Source organism: Lissotriton vulgaris, chromosome 5, assembly GCF_964263255.1.
Source record: "Lissotriton vulgaris chromosome 5, aLisVul1.2, whole genome shotgun sequence".
NCBI lineage: Eukaryota > Metazoa > Chordata > Amphibia > Caudata > Salamandridae > Lissotriton > Lissotriton vulgaris.
Window position 1 is genome coordinate 789,902,813 of NC_141693.1, and position 24,526 is coordinate 789,927,338.

General features: G+C 43.2%; 1 protein-coding gene across 1 annotated transcript in view; it reads right to left on the reverse strand.

Annotated features, from left to right (window-relative positions):
- Positions 1-1,097: 1,097 nt before the first annotated feature.
- The window catches only part of LOC147711585 (uncharacterized), a 91,921-nt gene continuing 68,492 nt past the window's right edge, over positions 1,098-24,526 (reverse strand). The window contains exons 3-4 of the mRNA XM_086919507.1: positions 4,044-4,103; positions 1,098-1,792 (exon numbers count right to left, since the gene is read on the reverse strand). Coding sequence (XP_086775633.1) covers positions 1,098-1,792; positions 4,044-4,103 — 755 coding nt within the window. The remainder of the gene's footprint in view (positions 1,793-4,043; positions 4,104-24,526) is intronic.

Sequence of the window (24,526 nt, forward strand, 5' to 3'; positions counted from 1 at the left end):
TTTTGAACCTGGTAAGTAGTTTCAGTTTTGCTAAGATCGTATTTCTGCAATTTAGCGCTTATTCGCGGGGCGCGAAGTTGTACTGGGAAGCCGCGAACTCACGCGAACAGTGCGAGCAAGCCATAAAATCCGCTGCTCGCGGATTTGCCGATTTTGCGGGAGATTCGCGAATCTCGCGGATTGCGAATTTACCGAAAATCCGCAAAATCCGCGAGCGAAACGGATTTTCCGCCCATGCTTACTGCACAGTATCTTGCAGATACGGCACGGTCCTGCCCTTCATCCTGCAAAAGGGTAACGTAACAGGAAGGCCTGCTGTGCTTCACTACGGCAAAACGTCATGAAAGAGTTCCCACAATCTTTACACATGATTGTTGATCACATGGGCTCACCTGACACGCAATACCTTAAGTCCCTCAAGGGTGAGTATTGGCCTGTATGAATTAGTGATAGTGTAATGAACATTTGGTTTACAATACCTAACATGTAACGTTAATCTCAGATATGAGATCATTGTTGACATTCCTTGGCCAGCAAGTGTAAGGCTCACCCTAAGCTGATTTCACAACTTCATATGCCTACAAGTCCGACTTATTGTAAAAGAAAAACATATTTTATTTACAAAAATTGTTCACACAAATAAAAAGCTCCACTACACTTATTAAAATTTGAATTAAAACCCTACACTAAGCTAATCTAAGGCACTAACATCTACACTTATCTTGTCTTACTGTTCCTATACCTACCTCACACATACTACACAACACACAGATGACCCCCCACCCCCCTATTCAACAATCACACATCAGGCATACATACACTTAATCTAAACACATACTAATTAACCTACCTAACTAAACAATGATATATTTTTTTGTAATACATCTTAAAATACATTTAACATACACTATACATCAACCCCCCATCCACTCCTAATAACTTAACACTTATCCTAATACTATTCCTAAGTACTGCAACTATCCTAAAAGCTATCTAACAATTAAAAAGGTAAACAATAACAAGGTCAGTAACTTGACATGTGAAATACCATGTCATGGACAACGACCACAGTAGTGATGGCGTTGTTCACTCAGTGTTTATTGCTGCTCGTCCATTTGGAGAATGGTGGCATTCATGTCAGCAACCATGGACAACAGGGTGGCCAGCTGCAGTTGCATGCCCACAATCTTCAAAGTCAGTTCCTTTTGGGCCTTTTCAATATTGTCAATTTTGCCCATCAGGAGCACAACATCGATCTCTGGGGGAGCTGCTGCATGCCCTTTTGCTGTATGTCTGACTTCCGCACAAGCCAGTTCAGGTGGCGCTACTGCAGCTTCATCTGTCTTAGTTGCAAGGGGCTGTGCAGTGGTGGGTCCAGATGTTGGAGCAGTGGTTGTCACAGGGGTCAGATCAGAGGGATGTCCAGAAGTGGAATCAGTTGAAGATCCGGAACCAAGACTAGATGGGGGTGCGACCAAACCAGATGTTGATGGTGATGAGGTCTGTAGGCCTGAGGGTCCATTCTGTGTTGGAGATGCAGTTTCCATTTGGGGATCTTGTTCTTGACATGATCCAGTTGCTGGTCCGGAGTCCATGTGTGATGTTTTTTGCTTTTGCTTCCGGCTCCGCGTGTTGCATGGGGGAGTGGGAGTTGGTGATGTCCAGGCTCCAGCAGCACGTGACTGCTCATGTCGGCGTCCCATCTGCCTGAATGAACGTCCAACATTCCGGATGTAGCGGTATCTTTTGAGACGTATGCAATACTGCCTCTCCTCATCTTGTGACATGTTTTCTGCAATGGAGCAATGACATCCACATCAGTCTGCACTTACACATTGACAACTGTACATATGCACAGTAATGCAATCTTCGGCACATTTTGTCAAGGGCCTATCGTTAACAGGGCATCAAGTTCAAAGCATGGCGGCATCATCATCGATGGTCACACACAGGGATGCTAAGTGATGTTGCGTAATACCTAACATGATAAATAATGTAGATGACATGTAGGGCCTCAATACATATGAGATGGTGCATTCCAATGATTTTGTCCTGGCCATGAACCCAATGCTCGCCATTCACATATGCAGACCCCTTTTCAACATGATGCCAGTGTATCTGTGTGCAGGCAAGGTTTGTATGGGCATTGTAAGTTGACACTTCATACGCAGATACAAAGAAAGGTATATGGGCCATCATCCCTGTATGCTGCACAAGGCAACACACATGTAAAATGCACCATGGAAACGAAACATGGGCAAATTAGGATTGTGTTGCAAGGAAAAACACAGGTGTGCACTGCTATTGATTTGGGCACCGCCTCCTATCATTTTACACTTGTACATGGGGTGCTGCTTGGGAGTAAATACGTGCTGCGTTTTCACGCAACGCAACACACACTGCACAACACTTTCATGGTAGACGCATCTTGACAGGGGACGTGATATCATGCCCAGCATTAAGGCCTGGTATGTGGATTGACTATGCATGGTAAATGATGCAATGACCATTTAAACACATGTACATCATTGCATATGAAGTACTGATGTCAATAGGGAATTCTGCCGGTGACCCTTTTAGTTGCATAGGTAACTGCATGAATGTTGTGCTAATTAATGATGGACTTGCAGCACTGTTGCATCCCTCTAACAATGGCAAGTACTGACACACGTGGGGCACAAGGAAATCCTACATGTAGGAGGTATATCTATGTTGTACTACAATTAGTATGTGTCATGTAGGCATGGTATAAATACACTGACTGTCACGTAGCCCAAGGCTCCTTGCTCAGCACAACACTCTTCGACATCTCCATGAGCACCCTTGTCGCCATTGCATGCACACACCACAACAACATAATCTCCTATGCCAATGACACCCATCTGGTACTCTCCCTCACCCAAGACCCAGCCCCAACCAAAAACAACCTCCATGAAGGAAAGAAAGACGCTGCAGAATGGAAGAAGCTCAGTCAGCAGAAACTGAAGTCACACAATACAGAGGTTATCATCCTTGGCAAATCAACATCCACCAGGGACGACGCCTATTGGTCCACAACAATGGTCACTGCAACAACACCCACGGAGCATACACCCCACTTGGGATTCATCCAGGTCTACTCACTCACAACGAACAAACAAGTGGATGTCATCTCATCCTTATGATTCTACACCCTGCGCATGCTCCGATAGATATTCTGGTGGATCACCACCGGAACGTGTGAGACGGTCACCCAGGCCCTCATCAACAGCCAACTGTACTACGGGAATGCCCTATACACAGGAACCACTGCCAGACTTCAGTTAGAACTACTACCCATAGTAAATGCAACGGCACAACTCATCCTCGACAGCCCTCACCACAGCAGCATTTCTACCGGCCTTATTGACCAACACTGGGTCACCGTCAACACAAGGATCACGTTCAAGCTCCCCACCCACACACACACAGCTACATTACATGGGCCCAGAATGACTCCTCAACCGCCTCTCGTTCTCAGATCCTACCGGCCACCTCCGCTCCACCAGCCTCCCACTAGCCACCATCCCAAGGATTTACTGATCCACCACTGGAGGTAGATCATCCTCCTACCTGGCGACCAAGACATGAAACTCCCTTGGCGCACAACTACGACTGACCAGGACAATCTTACTTTCACTAAAGAACTAAAGACCTGCCTATTTCATCAGTAGCAGCACACCCCCTCCCTTCAGTGCCTTGAGACCCTCACACCTGAGTATGGTGCTCTATGAAGGTATAGATGTATTGTTTGATTGTGGTCTCATTTTATGTGGTAGATACTTACAGCAGCACAAGAAGTGTTACTGTGTCCCTTGCACACTGTAACATCTCATACATGTGACCCTTATCTTTGACTTTATGCATTTCCACATAGTGCCATTGAGTCCTTGACACTTCCATGCACATGTGATGTGTAAACATGCTGCATGCAAGAATGATGCTTTTGGACTGTCTGCATACAAGGCATGCATGAGGAGACATTGTAAGCATGCAGACAAAGATAGTAATGATTTCACACTCACCAGTGGCCTTAGGATTCTTGAAGGACTCCACCTCATCCCTTGTGTATGGTGGTGGACCACCTACAAGGGAAAGGCAATAGACCAGATTCTCAGCGTATGTTGCATATTTCAACACAGTACAGAGATTACATGAGAGTCAGTGGTATTTTCAACATTGGCTTATGTTGCTTCCCATGAGGCTACCTGATTCATACAACAGTCTCTGGCTAAGTGCTTCACATGTGAAGCACACTCTTCCACTGCATGTGTAACACACATGTGCTCCCTTGTTTGTGGTGTCACATTGAGATGGCATTTGCCAAATACATGCAGACTTGTCCCATATTGCAAATATGTTTGCATTGTGTAGATGTATGTGATTGTGCTTTTATGGGGGACTTTGGTACAATGGTGAATGTGAACATCTGAGTATTCACAGATGTGCCAGCAGAATAATGCGTCACACACAAAAAAAAGCAAATATCCGCCATATGTATTCAAACAATTGTGGAATTTAAGTGGCCTTTTAGAGAAGTTTGACCTCCCTAATACACACATGGCCTATCATTTGTTTATTCATCATTCACAGATGTACTGGCACCCTTAGATGTGTCAGTGTGTCAGCTTCTTTGATATGTGCATTGTGACAACAACTGCAAGCAACATGCAATTACACACATACACATTGATCTGTGTGCAAGTACACCATGTACACGTGTACATGGGATTAACATTACATGCACTTTTCCAGGCCTTGTAGATGTGTGCCTATTTCCCACGTGACTAAGCACAATAGTGGCCTATAATTTTGATTGATGTTGTTGTTTCAGCACAACAAACATGTGACCGGACGTAATCCCAGCTGTATGATGAATCCTATGTTTGGGTATGCTAACAAACCTTACTCAGCCCATGGTATGCCATCATGTATGCACATTGTTGTATAAGTGTATTGTTATTATCATGTTGTTTTCCATTCTGCACTGCATTTAACATCACAAGTAGTTACTGTACATCCAGTCATTGTGTAGAATCCAAGTAATTAAATGTGATACTTCCTGCACACAGTCATGATGAAGGAGTGAAGGCATTGCATGGTTTGCACTCAGTTGACACTTGTGCATCTTCGCTGCATACAGATGGTAATGTAGCACATATACACACTATCCCTATATAAAGTTCTGGCAATTATAGTTCCATTCTACTCACAACTCATTTGAGATGTCATGAGTGATGGCATGAGTAAGATGACTGACGTTGTCATGAATTATGTAATGTCTGAGGTCATAAGCAGTGCATTGCGGGGGCGTACGTTATAAGTAGCTCAGGTAACTATAACAGCTGAATTTCACTGGTTTTGTACGAGTGAAATCTGAGTCTAACTATAACATCCCTGTAATCTTTGTTTTTTTATTGAATTTCTAGGTTTTTTTAACGTTAAGTAAGATGTCTATCACAATGGATGGTGGGGGGTTGGAAGCAGGGCCTGGCCTTGCATTGTGCTGCCCTCACCAAGCTTGCTGCTCCTGCCTCCCTTTTCCTTGCCATCCATTGTCCAAATTCATGCCTCTGCTCCCTCACTACATCCCTGTGTGGCCGATGTTCTGCCACTAGCCTTCTCGCCTTCTTGGCTTGCTGCCCCATCTAATTCCTCCCGATCCTCCGGGCCAGGATGAGCAGTCGTCGCAACAGGATCAACAGCAGCCTCTGGAGATTGCAGGTGGAGGACCCTCACTTCAGGCAGACTAGGGGAGCAAATCGTGCCACCCCAGCTGTGTCAGATAAGCCACTGCTGTATGGGGCCCGTCGCTGCGTGGAGCTCCCGGCTCAAGCGGCCATCATTGATTGTGGCCACACCATGGCCCTGGTCCTGTAGTTTCTTGGTAGACAGTAAGTGGGAGACACCCAGTAGGTCATGAATAAAGGCTACCAACAAAAGGAAGAGTTAATGGATGCTGGGAGTGAGAATACACTTACTATGACATTAATTGTAGCAGACTTTGTTCACACCCACTGCCCCAGAACTTTGCACTTCCTACCTTTTGACACCACTTGATTCTGATGACCCAGGAGAGGCATTAGGAGGGAATTATTCCCACTCAAAGGAGAAGTTCTGTGTCACTGCTTATCATTCAGTGCCCAGAGTGGTTGTACAATTCTGGGAAATATCCTTGCCCCTTTCCCTTATGGCACTCACACTACAGACTGGAAACAGGCCCCCACAAAATACCCACAGTTTCACAGGGCGGGCAATAAGAATATGAAAACGTAGATGTCGCAAGAAAGCATTAGTGGGTGTTAAATTTGAATTCTGTACATTCCGATATATGTAGGGTCTAAAAGTCACATGCAATATACCACGGAATTCATTGTGATACGTCAAATGATTATAATATATGTGAAATTGAAGAACTGAAGTAATTTCAGCAAAACATTTGAAGTGACAACTGTCATTTGTACACGTGCACATTGTCTCAAGTACTATTACTTGTTTTCCGTGAATCATCAATAAGGCCCATGGTGGGAAAACAGGGTTATAACGGAATAAAGATACACAACTTTATATGTGTTCTGGCCAATGGGCATTACAGCAACACATGTTAATGCAAGTCAGTGTTCCTTTCTGTATCCCTAATGTTTGAGCTGGGATCTAAATGTTTTGACTGCAAGACATATTTCTGAAGCTGGTGACTGACTTCTCTTTCATACATTGCCTTTCCTGATTCTATTTGCTGTCATTCCTTGTGGGTTTTGGTGTTTTGCAGACTTTGCAAAATGTGCAAAAATTTGTGGTTATTTTTTTTGTGGTTCAGAAATTCACCGGATTGCTGTTTTTTTCAGTGCTTAGAATTTTTTTGGGGGCATATTAGCAAGAACCTTGTTAAAATCATCGCCGTTTTAGCAACAGGAAACTGCCGCTAAAACTGCGATAATGGGCTTGCTAATATGCATTATAGAATTCCAGTAGAAGCCCAGGTTAGATGTGCAGGACATCTAACTTGGGCTTCTATTGGAATTCTGTAACGCATATTAGCAAGCACATTATCGCCGTTTTAGCGGCAGTTTCCTGCCGCTAAAACAGCGATGATTTTAACGAGGTTCTTGCTAATAAGGCCCTCTGCTTTAATTTCCTTCCTCCCCTCATTCGTTCCTACTGTTAGTCATTCCTTTTTTCCAGCTCTTTATCCCTTCTTTTTAACTTTTCCTTGAATTTGCTCTTTCATAATCCTATTGTTATTTCTTTCTCCCCCTCTCTATTTTGTTTCTACTAATCACTGTCTTCTGTCCAACAATCAGCTCCAACCATGTGCCACAGATGGTATGGCTTAAGATGCTTTTGCATCGCTTTTAGATTTTTTTCAGCCTATAAAGCATCAATAGTGGGCATTTAAAAAACTATCCTGATCCTCTTTTCTTTAGTCAAATGACAACGGTTGTCGTAAAAAGGATTTTCTGTTTGAAACGTGGTGTATGTTCAGAGTTTTCTCTGCTCCTTTTTTTCAGTCCAGTGTTAAGTTGTCATTTTATTTGTTTCGGAATGTCAAGGAAGCAATGGACTAATTAAGATTTTATAGCAGTCTGATCTGGGCATTTTCCCGCTCTCCATCATCACAGTGGAAACGCCTACTGATCACTTAAACTGCATAATATAGGCGTTTTAATCTGTGGTTACAGCAAACTGTATTGCTATATGGTAGTTAAGAAACTTCTTGACCAACAAGAGCCAATTGGTCATTTGGATGTGTCGGTTTCAGTATGAATGAATGCAACTGTTGGGACTTAGAGGGTGAATTGCTACATGTAGGCATGCCACAAACAAGGTCTGCGCATTTTCGTAAAGCTTTTATTTCGTTGTCTTTATGTTGTTTTCTAAAATGTTGGGTTAGTGATTACTGGATGTCTTGTATTTATTTGGAAGGCGTAAGGTCTAGTAATCACGATTTCTGAAAAGCAATTTATTTGAAAGCATTACAGAGACTTCTGTGCTCCTTTCGAATTTGTGTAGGAGTTGGGCAAGCTACTTTATCTTTGTGTTCTCTGCAGCAGTTCTCTGTTCCAGTGCATTTCTTTCTTGTGAGGAAAGAACAAGCATAGGTAGATAATTTTGCCGTGAAATGCAACACAGCAGCAGAAGACAATATCAGGATGAATCTGTATACCTTTAGCCATATTCTCATAATGGCAGGACATTGAAACAAAAATGAATTTTTTCACAGGGCCTGGCAGGTATTTTTGTTGAAACTGCTCCTGCAGCCATGGTGATCCATGATGTAATAGTGACATGACAAACCTGTTTAGATGTATTCATTTTTCCAAAGATAAAAACATAAAACAGGAGTTTGAATTTGAAAACGGAAAAGTCAATGTCTCCTATATGCAGAAAGTAGGGGACAGTACATGTTTTTGCTGTTTAGTATCCCAGTGAACAGCATAGCAGTCCCAAAAAGGAAAGAAAGTGGCTAATTTGGCCTTAGAATGTCTACCCTCAGTTGGAAGTAACTAAATATGTCTTGTAAGCCAGCAGTGGTGTCCTTAGCTGTGTGTTTCCTTCAACAGAGACTGCTATTGTCTGCCTTCAGAAACACAGCTGATTCCACTCTAATCTGAGGTGAAGTGACAGAGAGGTAGCCTGATGGTTCATTCCCAAAATAGATTACCACCAATCTTTAAATAACACCTTCTGTCCTGGTTTTCTTCTTCTTCTTCAAATTTTTAATCAGTGCAACATCCATACAGATAAAACAATATTAAAATAAATACAAGTAAGTCAGTCAAATTTGCAAGGAGAGTGTGGGTGTCTGGTGGACCTGGCCCTCTCTGCAGGGGCACCCCCAAATGTTTTGCCTTTACCTTCCACGTTTTGTCATTAGGTGTAGCTGGCAGTTTGAATTTATGTTTTCCTAATAGAGAGCCACACAATAGGGAGCTTAGGCGTGCCTAGATGGGCCATCACTGGCAGGATGGTAGGGAGGAGATGGCCACAGCTCCACTGACACCTGAATAGGCTGTGTCCTGCTTCCACACAAAATAATGCATACCCCCTGTAGTTAGTCTGGACCATGGCAGAGAAGGCAGGATGCCTGGGGACATCAATGGGAATCTCTAGAAACTTCTCTCCCATTACAAAGGTGCAACTGGGTATAAATACTGGATCTCAGACACCAACTCTTCAGAACACTTCTGGACCTATGGATACTCTGCCAAAAAGAGGGACTGTGCTTCTGAAGGGCTGCCACCCTGCTTCTGGCCTCCTGATCTGAAGCCTCAGGGACAGAACAGGCTTTCGAAAACCTTGTAGTTGCACCTTGACTCTACCATCTGTGAGTTAACTCTGTAAAGTGGTGTCATCCCAGTCCTGAACTCTTGGAAGTGGGTTTAAAGTGCTTTTTCAGCCTCTGTGGATCCAGTGGAACCAATGCATCTCCTTTGCTGCATGGCACAACTCCAATACGAGCAGATGCTTCTCTACTGCTGTGTAGATTGGACCGGTCTCAAAGACCTGCATCACTGCCGCAGAACTTTCGGAACCACCGCTGCATGACTCCTCTTCTGTGTAGGCCCTTGCATATCTCGTAGGCAGCAATCTGGATTATGACGCTGGACTCCGCATCATAGCCTCGCAGCTCTTTGGAACTGATGCATTGTACCAACTGCACACCATATGCTTGACTTCAGGCTGCGCAGCGCATGCCCCGTTGACGGAATCCTCAACAATGATGCAGCTCCTTGCACCGCAGTCTTGCCACATGTGGAGCCGACACATCGCTTCGACTGCACAGCGCATCTTTGATGAGGATCCTCACAGTATTCCGCAAACCAGGATTGAAGGTACTTTACTCAGCAGGCCTTACTGGGTCCCAGTAGCTGTCCGCCCTTTATCTCGGCTGACTTGAACTTGTGACTTCTTCCCTGTCCACCTTGACCGGATATCCACGATTGGCACTTTACTCCTTTTGGAACTATTTTTACAAAAATAGTTAAAACTGGATGTCTATGGTTTTGTCATTTTGATCTTGTTTTATTTATTAGATTAAGCACTACTGTTCTAACCTGGTGTGCGATCCTTTTTGTGTGGTGTTTCCACTGTTTTGAAGTTTGAAGTGTTGCACAAATACTTTACACATTGCCTCTGAGTTAAGCCTGACTTCTCTCTGCCAAGCTACCAGGAAATTTGAGCACAGGTTAATTTAAGGTTTGCTTGTGTCTTACACTGACATGGCTGGTGGTTGCTGCTTGACCAGGGCTCACACCCCAGTCAACCAGTAACCCAACTTTTTACAGTACCTTCTTCGCTGTCAATGACACACCCTTATGATGAAGGGAATGAAACAAAGTAGAATGACAAAAGGGTAATACCTGTCAATCAGTCAACTGAGTGAGGAGGTGATTGTATTTAACATAGCATTCCCCAGCAGCTGTTTAGTTGGATTTCTTTCATACAACTCCCTAAAGAATCTTTGGTCCCAATGTTGATATGGTTATATCTTTGAAGCAGTTTGTTTTGATTACCTTGCTACCATTTTAGTAAACATTTTTAGGTCTATCGTTAGCCAAGACCGTTTGATTCTAACTAAAATTTTATGTATAATGTACTTACCTAAAGGAGCTTTTAGCCACCACTCTTCATCCATTGATCTGTTGTTGTGCCATTCACATTTTGCTTCTGCCAACTACAGCATGCAGCAAATGGTAATGGGTCAGCCTACTTAAGCTACTGGTTAAATTCACTTTCAGTTATTGCATTTTGCCCTTTCACAAGGAGCACACCCACACACAAGGTAGTTTCTTTCAGTATCAGTATCAGTGTTTTTTTTTTTTAGTTTATCATTACATTAATTTGGTCTTTGTATTCAGATCAAATTTGATAGCAGCATACTTTTGATGTGACCAAAAGGCACATTCCATCTTTATGAGATCCCATCTGCTGCAATGCTATTGTAAATTCATTTGGAGTGGCTTTATCTGACTGCTGCTATTTCACACCAGTTCATATGAAATCCAAATAATAGCTAATCAGTGTGTTCTATCTATATTTGCAACGCTATATTTTTTCTATGTCTTTTCTTGCCTTCTTTCTATCCTTCTCTTCATCTTTTTTCTTTCTTTCATCCCTTCCTCCTTTCCTTTCTTCCTTATCTCCTGCCTTCTTTCTTTCTTTGCTTCTAATTTTCCTTCCTCCATTTCTTCTTTCTTTCGTTCCTTCTTTCTTCTTTCTTCCCTCTTTTTTCCTGCTTTTTGTCTTTTTTCTTTCTTTTTCCTTTTTCATTATTTCCTTCTTTCCTCTCTTTCTTTCCTCCCTTTCTTTCCTTCTTTTTCTTTCTTTCTTTGTCCCTCATTTCCTTCTTTTTTCCTTCTTTCCCTTTTCCCTTATTCCTTATTTTTTCATTCATTCATCCTTTTCTTTCCTTTCTGTTTTCCTTCTTTCTTTCTATATCCTTCTTTTTTATTCATATGCTTTTTTTCTTTTCTTCTGTCTTCCTACTTTCTTTTTTCCTTATTTCCCTATTTTCCTTCTCTCCTTTTTTCCATCTTTGTTCCTTCTTTCATTTTTTTCTTTTATTTCTGTATTTGTTTCTTTGTTTCTTTTTTTTGTTTCTTTGTTTCTTTCTTTCTGGTCTATTTTCTTTATTTTATTTCTTATTTTCTTCTTTCATTCTTTGTTTCTTTCCTGCTTTCTTCCTCTCCTGCCTTCTTTTTTCTTTCATGCCTACTTCCTTTTGTCTATGCCTCCTTCCTTGCTTTGTTTATTTGTTTCTTTCTTGGCTTCTTTCATGCCTTCTTCCTTTCATGCCTTCCTTCTCTAAGGCAATAGGCAGGAAGCCATAGGTTAGGACTCTCTTAGTCAAGACCTTTGGATTTTACTCAAATTATGTGATTATCATTCTTACTTATAAGGGTTTTCAGCCAGATTGCATCCTTTAATCTGTTGTTGAGTCATTAACATTTTTCTTCCAGTTACTCATGTATGCATTAAGGAGAAATGCATCAGCCATTTTCACTCATTGGCTGACTTTACTATGATTTAGGGCATGCTTCCCTTTCACAAGGAGAACATCCACAAACAAAGTATTTTTCTTCAGTGCCAGGGAGTACAATTGCTAATGAATTCGTATTTGAGACCAAAGATTTTATTGCCTTTACCCAATGATTTTTTTATATTGATGCAGGCCTGCCACTTCCTGAACAAAACGTTTTACAAACACCATGACAAAACAAATCAAGAATAACCAGAAGGCTAGCAAGCAACACCACACCTATTGGTTTTGCCACTGCTTGTTTCATTCTGGGCCCATCAGACCCAACACAATGTCCAATATTAGCCTCAGATAGATTTGAAGCTTGTGCACTATGTAAACAGAAGTAGAGGGAATGGAACAGCCAGAACATCTTTACATAGGGTTTAGTATTTCATAGCAATTCCTAAGTGAGCTACATAAATTATTTCCACAACTGAAAGTTTTACCTATGATTAAATGTTCCATAAAATAAATGTTTTCACTAATAGTGTGCACTTGCCACCCATGATTAGGCAGACATTTGTAGACTGACACTGCAGTGGTCACTACACTGAGATGCGCTTTCTTAATTTCCTACTTTTCAAATAAAACACATCTCACTTCTCTCTCGCTTTGTGAATCCTGGTTCCTGAAAGACAAAGAGTCATGATAGTGGGTGATGTGGGAAAAAGTGAGCTTAAATCAGAAGCCTTCTTCTTACATTTGAACTGCATTTTCTGTGTAGCTCATTTGGCCAAAGAATATTGGAGTTGCAGCGAATACCTAAGATTTTAAGAGCATGTCTGGCGATGAGAGACCTTGGAGAACCGGGCCTTATGGTCCTGGCAGCGCAGGGCACGCCTTAAATCCCCGAGTTCACCTGCCTTGTCTAACAGAGACACGAGACACTCTGTTGAGCGCGGAAAACCAGGTTTATTAGCTGCAGCCAAGCACAGTTGTCCTAGAAGTACACACAAAATGTAAATTCTAAGTAGACTGCCACTTCAATCCGTGCCACACAGTCTTTTATAGCAAACATATTTACAAAGTTTACTCTCTACACATACAAAACAAGCCAATAGGAAAAGTTGGAAAACAAGCTATCAGGTGTCTCAAATACTCCCCTCTCTCAGACCCCGTGTGTTACCCCTCCCGACAAATTAATCAGTGCTAGTACTGACAATCCAATTTTCAGGTGGCAGGACGTATTTGTGTGCCTCAAAGAATAGATGTGTAACAAGAGAATACAAGGAGAGAATAGCGAAGGGCAATCGATTAAGATAATGTAAGGAAAGAATAGGAGAAGGCAAATAGTCAGTCGAGACAGGGATCAATCAAACCAGACATGGATTAACGAACTCGGCCAGACCCTGACATCGGTTTCGTAAACAAGGGAAGGGGGTTACTCTTTAACAGAAGAGACACGTAGCAGCTGAGAAAAGCAAAAACACTACGTTCGCCGTGCTGCCTGAGTGATGGCAAAACAAAATGGCGACGAGACACAAAATGGCGGCTGAATACGGGACAAAGTCAGAAACCGAAGAACCTCAGACCCTCCCTTTGCCATTACTCAGGCAAGACACAAAGGACTCAAGTTAGTCTGAGTCGATGTCAATGGCCATGAGGTCATTGAACTGTTGCTGTAACATCATTCTAATATTCTCTGTTTTCTGTGACACAGGCTTTGGGACACACATAGTGGCTCAAAGACCACAGATGGCAGGGCCACACTGTACACAGAGACAACAAGAGAAAATGATGGCCAAGACTATTCCAAGGAAAGTTAGTATCTTCCATCCCCATGTGGACAGTAGTCCCCAAAACCATCCCATCACAGACCAATCTCCTGTGTCCTGGTGTATAGACTTGGAGATGATATGCAACTTGGAGATGGCTTGGTATACTGTAGGGGTATTATCAGGAATGTAAATGCAGCAAATAGACCCGATCAATTTACAGACTCCTCCACGATCTCCAAGGACAATATCTAGAACCATTCGGTTCTGCAAAGTCATGAGGCGATCCGCCTGAAGTTCGGCTGTCAGATTACTCAAGGCTCCAGAAGTTACATTTATGGTAGCCTCAACAACACAAACTAGTTGTCTGATGTCTCTGCTATTGGCCATTGGGCCTCAGAAAGGAAGTAACCCTTTAATAAAGTCACCTCCTTCTTGTCCTGCTGTGTCTTTCAAATCAATAACCCCTCTGCCATATCTCTTTCTATGATGACCTGAAGGAGCAGTATATTTTGGAGGAAGAAGAAAAGCCACATATTAAATTCCTGAAAAGTAGGTAGGAAGCCACGTATAGGCTCTATCAAGGCAGACAAAATATGTGCCTTGTGATGGCACTAACAGTGAAGAAATCTGAGGTGAATAGACATAAGTATGGGAACAGACACTCTTCTCCTGTTGATTTTTAACATTCTGACTATTAATCTGTAGACAGAAATTACCTCGATGAGGTACAGTCCAAATTGGTGGGGATCTTCTTCGCCTAGCCTTATCTGTAAGGCTAGTAACATACGAGTTACATTCCAGCCATCATAGGCTCTTTTCTCATCCACAGGAATCTTACTAATCTCAGCAATTCTAGCCAGGGCCACTATTCCCTTTATCAAAGAAATGTGACTAAAATCTGCTCCACCATCATATGGACTACCAGGAGGATATCAAAGTTGGTTCTGATATACATTACAAAACATGGCCAAATAGGCCCAAGCGGAGGCTTCATAGGAAAACAGAAGGACTAAATATGGCATAAGCCCACAGACCCAACAATCAGTGGTGTTCAATACCAGTTGATGCTGATGCAATAACTGAATAAATGAATTATTAAAGTATTCTGTTCTTCTAATCTGCTCATGTTCTGGGAGTGTATGAAACAGATGTGGGGAGGCAGTGGTAGAGAAAGACAAGAAAACAGAAGTTGGAACAGGTGCTTGCTGCATAGTGTAAACAACCCAACTTACACACTCCAATAAAATACATGAACATATTAAAATGCATAAGATTATGCGACATGGACTAACCAATAGTTTCTTACATTTACTTTTCAGTTGTTCGTTCTTATCATTGATTTCCACTTTAGTATCCATACTCTAAAGCGTTGCTTACGGCAATCTTCCTAGATCACTTAACTGTGATTATTAGCCGTCCTATGACACTGCAAGTCCTGCAGACCTACTGTCACTACTCAGGTCACAGCTTAAGACTCCTACCGTGACCTTGCAACTTGATGGACAGTGGAAAAAAAGAAATGTCTCTCAAAAACGTAAGCAGAAAATGGAAAAAGAAAAAATTCAATTGTTTTTTGTTAATCTTGGTCTTAAATTGTACTGAGTCTTATTAGGGATCGTTTGCTCCTTAAACAAAGTTTCTGGATTCACTGTGTTCAATCGCAGATGTGATGGTACAGCTTCTTGCAACACGTCGTCGTCTTCTTTCTCAGGGTTCGTTTGATCCAGGTGTGCACTACGAAAAGGTACAAATCGAGGGTCCCTTTCGCCTTCACTGTCGTTTATACCCTTGCGAACCCACTTGTCAAAAGGTAGAGGCAAAGGTACCCTCTTACAGTGCACGCCACGGACCCAGTTCTTTTTCCAGACAACCTTTACTGCTGTGTGTGTTGCTAACAAAACTTGCCGAGGCGGGCCCCAACAAGGTTCCAAATTCTTTTTCCGCTGGAAATTCTTCAGACAGACCCAGTCACCGGGTTGGATGGAGTGAACTGGATCCACAGCCGCCTCCGGCAGAACGTTTTGAACCTGTTGATGAATAACACGTAATTTAGTGGTAAGATCATGCAAGTAATCAATCAACATTGGGTATGGGATGTCAGAATACTTTTTAGGTCGAGGGACTCCCCAGACATTGGCTGGGCCCCCAAAAATGACCTCATATGGGCTGAGTCCTAAACGAGAATGCACAGTAGTTCTCGTGGATAAAAGTGCCAAAGGTAAGGCATCAGGCCAAGCAAGACCTGCGCTGGCCTGAATCTTTGCCTATTTAAGCTTGAGAGTGCCATTATAGCACTCTACCAAACTTGCTGACTGAGGGTGGTTTGCCGCATGGAATTTCTGCCTAATACCAAGACCTGTACACACTTTCTGCATGATTTGGCCTACGAATTCACTCCCATTGTCACTCCAGACAATTCGCTGCAAACCGAACCTCGGGAAAAACTCCTTCAAAAGGACTTTGGCAGTAGACAAAGCAGTATCGTCCTTTAGGGGGTAGGCCTCTATCCATCTTGAAAAGGCACACACCACCACCAGAACATACTTGAGGTTATAACAATGATCCATATGAATGTAATCAATTTGTAATATCTTGAAACGGTACGTAGGGGGAGCAAAATGACCTGCTGGAGTTGGGGTTCCTTTTCCTGGATTATGCATTAAACAAACAATGCAATGCTTCACCACATTTTCCGCACATTTAGGAATTCCTTCATTCTCCCATACTGGAGCTAGAAGTTTACATATGCCTTTTTCACTAATGTGGGCTGGACCATGCTCCATAGTAACTACAGGTAGTACATAGGCGTCTGGTAACAGCCAACGCTGATGCTCTGACAATTCCGTCCAACACCCTGTCGCGTCCAACATTCCCGTACTTTCTTTCCACTTACTCAATTCCTTCTCAGTAGCCTCTTCTTGAATCGTTCTCACACTTTCTATTGTGTCCTCACACATTCCTCTCTCTCTGACCCATCTTGCAGGGCCCGCAACACACATGCAACTCGTAGCATCTTTCACCGTTTCTTTTGCAACTTCATCTGCAAAAGCATTCCAGCGACCCACATCATCAGCAATCTTCTTATAAGCACTACACTTAACTATTGCTATTTGGGTAGGCAAAACAAGTGATTCGAGAAGGTCAGTCACCAACTGACCATGCTGTATCTTAGTCCCATGGAAAGTAAAGAATCCTCTTTCCTTCCACAAACGACCGAAGCTATGAGCGACACCAAAGGCGTATTGGCTATCAGTGTGAACATCCACTCTCTTTCCCTTAGCCAACACAGATGCTCTCGTTAGGGCAATTAGTTCAGCTGCTTGGGCTGAATTCTGTGCAATGCGTGCTGTCTCCACTACCGTATACAAGGTGGTAACAGCATAAGCTGCAGTCGTCTCGCCATATGGAAGTTTGAAACAAGACCCATCCACCCATAGGATCCCATCCGGGTCCACAAGTGGTGTGTCTTTTAAGTCTATTCTGCCTTTCGTTTCCTCCTCTGTTCGGAGAAAACAATCATGCTGTTCTTGAATGCCTTTCTCATCATGAATGGAAAACAATGTTGCTGGATTCAAAGTATTACACCGCCTGATGTTTATATGGCTAGCCAAGAGCGTCGGCTCATATTCAGACAAGCGAGCACTCGTGAGGTGTTGTGTTTTCGTTCTGTTCAAAAGAGTATCCACTGTATGTGGTACCATAACAACAAGAGTGTTATCTAATACCAATCCAGCAGATTGACGAATAGAGATCGCTGCAGCTGCTGTAGCTCTGAGACAACTAGGCAATGCGTTGGCTACTGGATCCAACGTAGCTGAAAAATAGGCACATGGCCGTTGTCTGTCTCCAAATTGTTGCGTTAAAACTGACAACGCGCAACCCTCTCTTTCGTGAATGTAGAGTGTGAAAGGCTTACTGTAATCTGGAGTACCTAACACAGGGGCAGAACACAAGGCAGTATGTAAGTCAGAAAAACTCTTCTGACATTTATCAGTCCAGGAAAGAGGTTGGGTGTGTCTTTCAGAGTAAGTGTCAGCAGAGGTTTAGCCAACAAACAAAAATTTGGAATCCACTGTCTAAGAGGTAATGCCCAGAAAGGCACGCACCTCCCTTTGTGTGGATGGCACAGTCATTTGCGCAATTGCTTGAATTCGTTCTGGGGTCAATCGTCTTCCCTCCTTCGACAAGAGATGACCTAAATAGGTAACTTCTCGGCGGCAATATTGCAACTTAGAGGGGGACACCTTGTGATGCAGGTCAGACAAATGACGTAACAGTGAAACAGTCACATCCTTACAAACTTCCTCCGAATCAGCAGCAACTAACAAACCGTCACATACTGAATAAGAGTGGCACCTGGGGGCAAAATGAAAGCGTCAAGCTGAGCTTTCAAAGCCTGACTGTAAATGGAGGGTCTCTCACAATAGCCTTGAGGTGCACGGTTGAATCGGAAACTTCGGCCTCCAAGAGAAAAATCAAAAATATCCCTACTTTCCTCAGCAATAGGAATGTTAAAGAAAGCATTTTTGAGGTCAATAACCGAGAACCATGCCGCTGAAGCGCGTATCATAGTAAGCAAGGCAGTGATATCTGGGACAACAGGAAACTGGGGGACAACAATCTTGTTGACTTCCCGAAGATCGATCACAAAGCGATATACAGGAGGTTGAGAAGGATCAGTGCGTTTAAGAACAGGTAGAACAGGCCTGTTGCAAACATTACCTCTCGTCTCTTTAACCACACCCTTCTAAACCAGATCATAGATAATAGCCAACAAAGCACGTTCACCATCATTGGAAATCTTATACTGAGGAATGCGTGGTAATTTAGCGTTAGGCTTAATAGTAACCACGTAAGGCGGAATCTGGAGCAGACCAACATCATTCGGACCCGTAGTCCAATGCGTAGCAGGAAGAGACTGCAATTCAGGCGGAAATCGATCTTTAGATAAATACATAGGAGAAACCAATTTCTCACCCAAGGTGAGATGCACACCAGAAGGGGAACAATACAACGTTGCATGAAGACGTTTCAACAAGTCCAAACCCAACAAGTTCTCTCCGCAACCAATCGTCAAAATAAGCGGCGCTTCCAAATCGTAAGGACCAATCGAAAGAGGCAAAGGACAAGAAACCGGGTTAGCAACTGGGGCGCCAGAAAATCCTACAGAAACATTTGTTAAGCCAGACAAAGGTGCCCCAGGGAGTTTGGAATGAAGGATAGAACTTCTCATCGCACCAGTATCCAAAAGAAATGGCTCTGCAACACCGAATGCAACAACTTCAACATAAGGCCCATTCTGATCCAATGGAACTGATACAACTCCCTTACTTTGTCCATTGCTGTCCTAACTAGAATGAAAATCCTGAACCTCACCCTCAACACAATAATCTTCATTATAATATTGTGCAGACTGAGTATTCTGCTGATCAAAATAATTTAAAGAATTCTGAGGGGGAAAGGGACGCTGTCCTTGAGGCATCACACCTCGCCCTCTACCCCTAGGTGCTGATTGAAAACCACCACGACCTCGTGGCCCTAAAAATCCACAATTACGCTGCAATAAAACCGGACAGCTATCCTTAAAATAGCCTTCCTCTTTACAATAGCACATTAATTAGGACCAAGCAAAGGTCGCGGAACCAAAGGGTCAGGTTTCTGTAACAACCTCTGAAGCTGGGGAGGCTGTTGAAACTGGCGCTGAGTAGAACGAGGGGGATAAGCCTGTTGCAAAAGAACCTTCGTTTTTAATTATTTCGTCTTCTTCTCGATCTTATCTTTCTCTTCTTTATCCCTATTTTCATAATACTAAGCAGTGGCTAATATCTGTGCAGACGAAGGAACAGCCCATGAACGTTCGGAGTCTTTCAATTTATGCGATAATTCAGGAAGTAAATGAAATAAAAATTTGTCCACAAATAATCGCTGTCTACCTTCAGTACTCATATCTTGAACACTGTGATCGATAAACGTCTCCTCAAAATGAGTAAAGAAATCGGAGACACTCTCATCTTTCTTCTGCTTACACGCGGCTAACTTTTCCCAGTTAACACGTAAGGTAGGCATCATCGTCTTCATTAAAACGATGATTCTACCAGGCAATTGTGTAATCAAATCATCTGGCTTAGCACCATCCACTTGTGCTGCATCTGCGGCAGCTATAGCTGCCCAATTACCACCTAAGGCTTGATCATGGTCTTCCCTATGAATCTGAGCCCACAACGCTTGTGGAACTACATTCCCCATCAGCATGTCAATATCGGCAAAATTCATATTACACGCATCAACAGTATGGGATAGCTCCTTATAATACCCAGCAGGATTTTTACCAGGGTCCGATAGAGACTGTTTGAGTGCCAGAACTTCGGATCGTTTCCAGGGGACATGTACCCATATACGCTGGAAATGAGCAGGGATAGCCTGAACAGCACCCGCTTGCAGAACCTCTTCTCTCCATACTGGAGGAACTGCTCTCATAGGGTACTGTTTCATTTTCTGTTTAACTGCAGGATCAGGTTTAAGAATAGTCTGAGAGGAGAATAAAGACCTGAAAGTGACAAGTGTCTTTACAGCGTCCTCGACTTCGGAACCCACAATAAGTCCTTTATCAAACCTATCCTGTATATCTAGCAGTCCCTGAGAGGCTAAATCCAACTCCATATCCTCCCATCCTTTGACAAGAGCGTCACACATGACATTAAAAACATATCTCTGGTGGCGCATTCCACTGGAGAAAGGTACACTGAAAGGTGGACCACTCATTAACCATTTGTGAGCAAGAGAGTCCAATGCAACTCGTTCGGCAGCATCTGGAATTTGACTACGGAATTGCCTTCGAGAAAAAACAGGAGTCTTATTAAAAGACCCAAAAAGAGGGGAGAAAAGGCCAGAAACAGTATCGACCAACCGATTACGAGTTAGGGAAGAAGCAGACAATAAAACTGGAGATGCTGTATTAAGTAAAGGAAGAGAAGGACTAGCCGTCACAAGAGGGACCAAAGGTGAAGGGGGCTGAGGTACAGAAGTTGGTGGCAAAGGAGGTGCAGGTAGCAATGCAGGAAGGGGCAATTGTGGAAGAGCCGGACCAGCTGGCTGAACAACAGGTTGCTGAACAGGTGGCAACAATACAGGCGCATTAGCTCCTGGTACATAAGGCGGAGACAATCTCAACAAATTGGACATCAAGGGATCTTCGTCAAGATCCTTACTCTGCGGAGAATTAGGCAACACAAGGTAGCATCTATCTATTGCCTTACGATGTTGTCTGTCTGAGACTTCATTTGCTCGATCAGTCTCATTGTCCTTAAACTGCTGGGCAGCCTGTATGATCGTCATATCCCTTGCTTTTCTATCTCTTTTTGCCTGCTTAATTTCTCTCTGTTTGGCTTCCTTACGTCAAAGGCGGAAAGAGTCAAACATTGCCGGCCGGGCTTTTCTTTTGAACAAAATTGCTTCCAAATTTTCTAATATATCAGGCTCAAAGCTACCATGTCGTGGCCACCGTAAAACATCATCTTTCTTCGTGTATCGGATCCATGCCTCATTAAAGGCAATGGGACCAACACCATGTTTAGAATAGAGCTCATGAGTGGGATTTCGAACCGGAGGAATCGGACATTAGTCCTCGAGCCGGGAATCCCTATTACAACCAAAACAACAAAACGTCCTAAATCCGCTAAAACCAGGGATCTTAAGTTCACTGGTCAGTTTACCAACTTCAAGGAGTGAAAACAAAGAACACAGTACAAATGTACTCACTCCTTGGCTTCGGATATTGCAATGGTCAAATAAGACAATGCAAAAACAAAACAAAGAAATGGGCGCTACCCACGAATACTTAACTAAATGGTCTTCTCATGCCAACAGAGGTCTGTCTAACGTCTCGCAATACCAGTCATCACCAGAGGGTCCAATGTAGGGTGGCAGTGAGGGCAGCAGTCGTCAGCAGCCTTCGGAAAGGAGTAGTCACGCTGCAAAAGACCTTCGGTCCACTTCGACATACAGCGGTCGCTTGACGTGGCTCGCAAGTCCTCCAAAATTTTCTTGCGGGGCTTCTCACGACCCTCGGGCTGAACCGCTACCTGTGAAGCCGCCCCACGTTGGGCGCCAGTTGGAGAACCGGGCCTTAAGGGCCTGGTGGTGCAGGACATGCCTTAAATCCCCGAGTTCACCTGCCTTTTCGATCAGAGACACGAGACACTCTGTTGAGCGCGGAAAACCAGGTTTATTAGCTGCTGCCAAGCACAGTTGTCCTAGAAGTACACATGAAATGTAAATTCTAAGGAGACTGCCACTTCAATCCGTGGCGCACAGTCTTTTATAGCAAACATATTTACAAAGTTTACTCCCTACACATACAAAACAAGCCAATAGGAAAAGTTGGAAAACAAGCTATCAGGTGTCTCAAATACGCCCCTCTCTCAGACCCCGTGTGTTACCCCTCCCAACAAATTAATCAGTGCTAGTACCGACAATCCAATTTGCAGGTGGCAGGACGTATTTGTGTGCCTCAAATGATAGTTGTGTAACAAGAGAATACAAGGAGAGAATAGCGAAGGCAAATCGGATAAGATAATATAAGGAAAGAATAGGAGAAGACAAATAGTCTGTCGAGACAGGGATCAATCAACTCAGACATGGATTAACGAACTCGGCCAGACCCTGACATCGGTTTCGTAAACAAGGGCAGGCGGTTACTCTTTACCAGAAGGGACACGTAGCAGCTGAGAAAAGCAAAAACACTACGTTCGCCGTGCTACCTGAGTGAGGGCAACACAAAATGGCGACGAGACACAAAATGGCGGCTGAATACGGGAAGAAGTCAGAAACCGAAGAACCTCAACCTGGTTGAAGATATTTGTAACACAGTTCTCCATTGCTTTGCACTGTGAACATGCAACATTGATAAGAAAGATATGAAAGTCATCTGGAGGCACTTGTAAATAGGCATCATACAAATTAGAAGTGCAGCTATACTTTGATTGATTAGAAGTGAAACTCAACATTTTGCAAATTGCCCACCAGCCAATGCCACAGGCTTGACAAACCACTATTCAGGTCCTTGCCTCCAAGACATTCTCAATGCATTCCTAAATTCTATAGCTTTCCATTGAGTATTCCAATCTGGGAAGCTCTTGTTCTTGACCTAATGATTCTTATTCTCTTTAGTGTCTCCTTAATGCTGACAACTTGCCACAGCGGTCCTATGCATTGAGGAAATTGTAGGGTCATGACCTTTATTAAGCGTTCAAGTTCCCATTGATGTTGATGCTCTCCTTGTAGAACAAAATATTATCCCCAGTAGTTTGAAACCCCAAGGCTCCCCATTGCTTGGCACAACATATTGTTTGAGAGGTCTGGCCAGAAAAGCTTCTGGTGCTCTGGACGACCTTGGGCCATATTATCAAGCAAGGCCGATACATTAACGCTGCTTTTATCGGCAGTAAACTGCCGCTAAAGCGGCAATAATGGGCTTGATAATATGCCCTTGTGAATTCGCATAGAAGCCCAGGTTATGGTGTTAACCTGGGCTTCTATGGGAATTTACAAGGACCTATTATCAAGCCAATTATCGCCGTTTTAGAGGCAGTTTCCTGCCGAAAAAGCGGCGATAATGTATCATACTTGCTTGATTATATGGCCTCTAATTCTCTAGTGTGCTGTTAAGCGTGCATTTTTCATGAACAGTATAATTAACAGGATAATTTTTGAGTGAGTCCCAGTCCAAAGTTCTGTATGTATACAATTTCTGGTTTTTGGTTAGAAACAGCTGTAAATGATGAAACCCAACAAGGCAAATATTTGCTTTTGAGTGGAAACTGAAAAGTACTGACTTCTGCAGCACATATACTACTTTGCGCGGTATGTTCCTAACGAAAATAAGAGCAGATCCTGTCTCTATGCACTTTTCTATGATAGATGTGCTTCTTTATACCGTTCTTGGTGCCCATTGTAAGCCACCCAAGATGTCTTTCCGAACTTCCACAAGATCCCTGCGTCTCCAGAATCTACTTCCAACAAAGACCAACATATTAGAATGTATGTGCATATAGCCAAGGATAGATTTACTATTCGTAACTCCACATATATGTAAATTGACAATATAAATATCGTCAAGGTTTAGAGATATTGAATGAACTACAGTACCCCTATACTTACCTATACATACGTAACCTCATGATACTTTGACCCTCTGTAGTTTGCCCCAAAAATTCTGTCAGCATAATATTCTCGAATCAATTGTGGTGGAATGTCCCTTGGGCTACCAGGAAGGCACTCAACAGACCTCGCCCTAGGTGTGGCGCCGCGGCTAGGGCGACTGACTCTGGAATCTGGGGATCACGGTTCGATCCCCGGGGCCGGCGGCAGATTAGCCCAGCACCATGTGACTCTGGGCAATAGTTTGCTTAATCTTCCCAACGGCCCCCAGCGCCTAGAGACCCTTACGGGTGATTGTGCGCTTTACAAATGTGGATTATTATTATCTCTATCCAGTACCCTGTATCCGGACTCTCTATCCAGTACACATCCAGGGCACTAGCTCTCAGGCAAGAGGCCTACCCTGACCTTTGCTGCTCTGAAAGGCAACTTATTGTTTTAATTTGCCCAGATACACTTGCTGCTCTGAATGAAATTTTACTGGTTTTAGTCTGTGCCGATACTGCTCTCAGTTCCATTTTGATTTGTGCCATTTATGTAGAGAGAGCTGGTATTTAACACACTTGCTAGCGGATGATATGGGTTGGGGTTCAGAAGTCTAGTTGCTGAA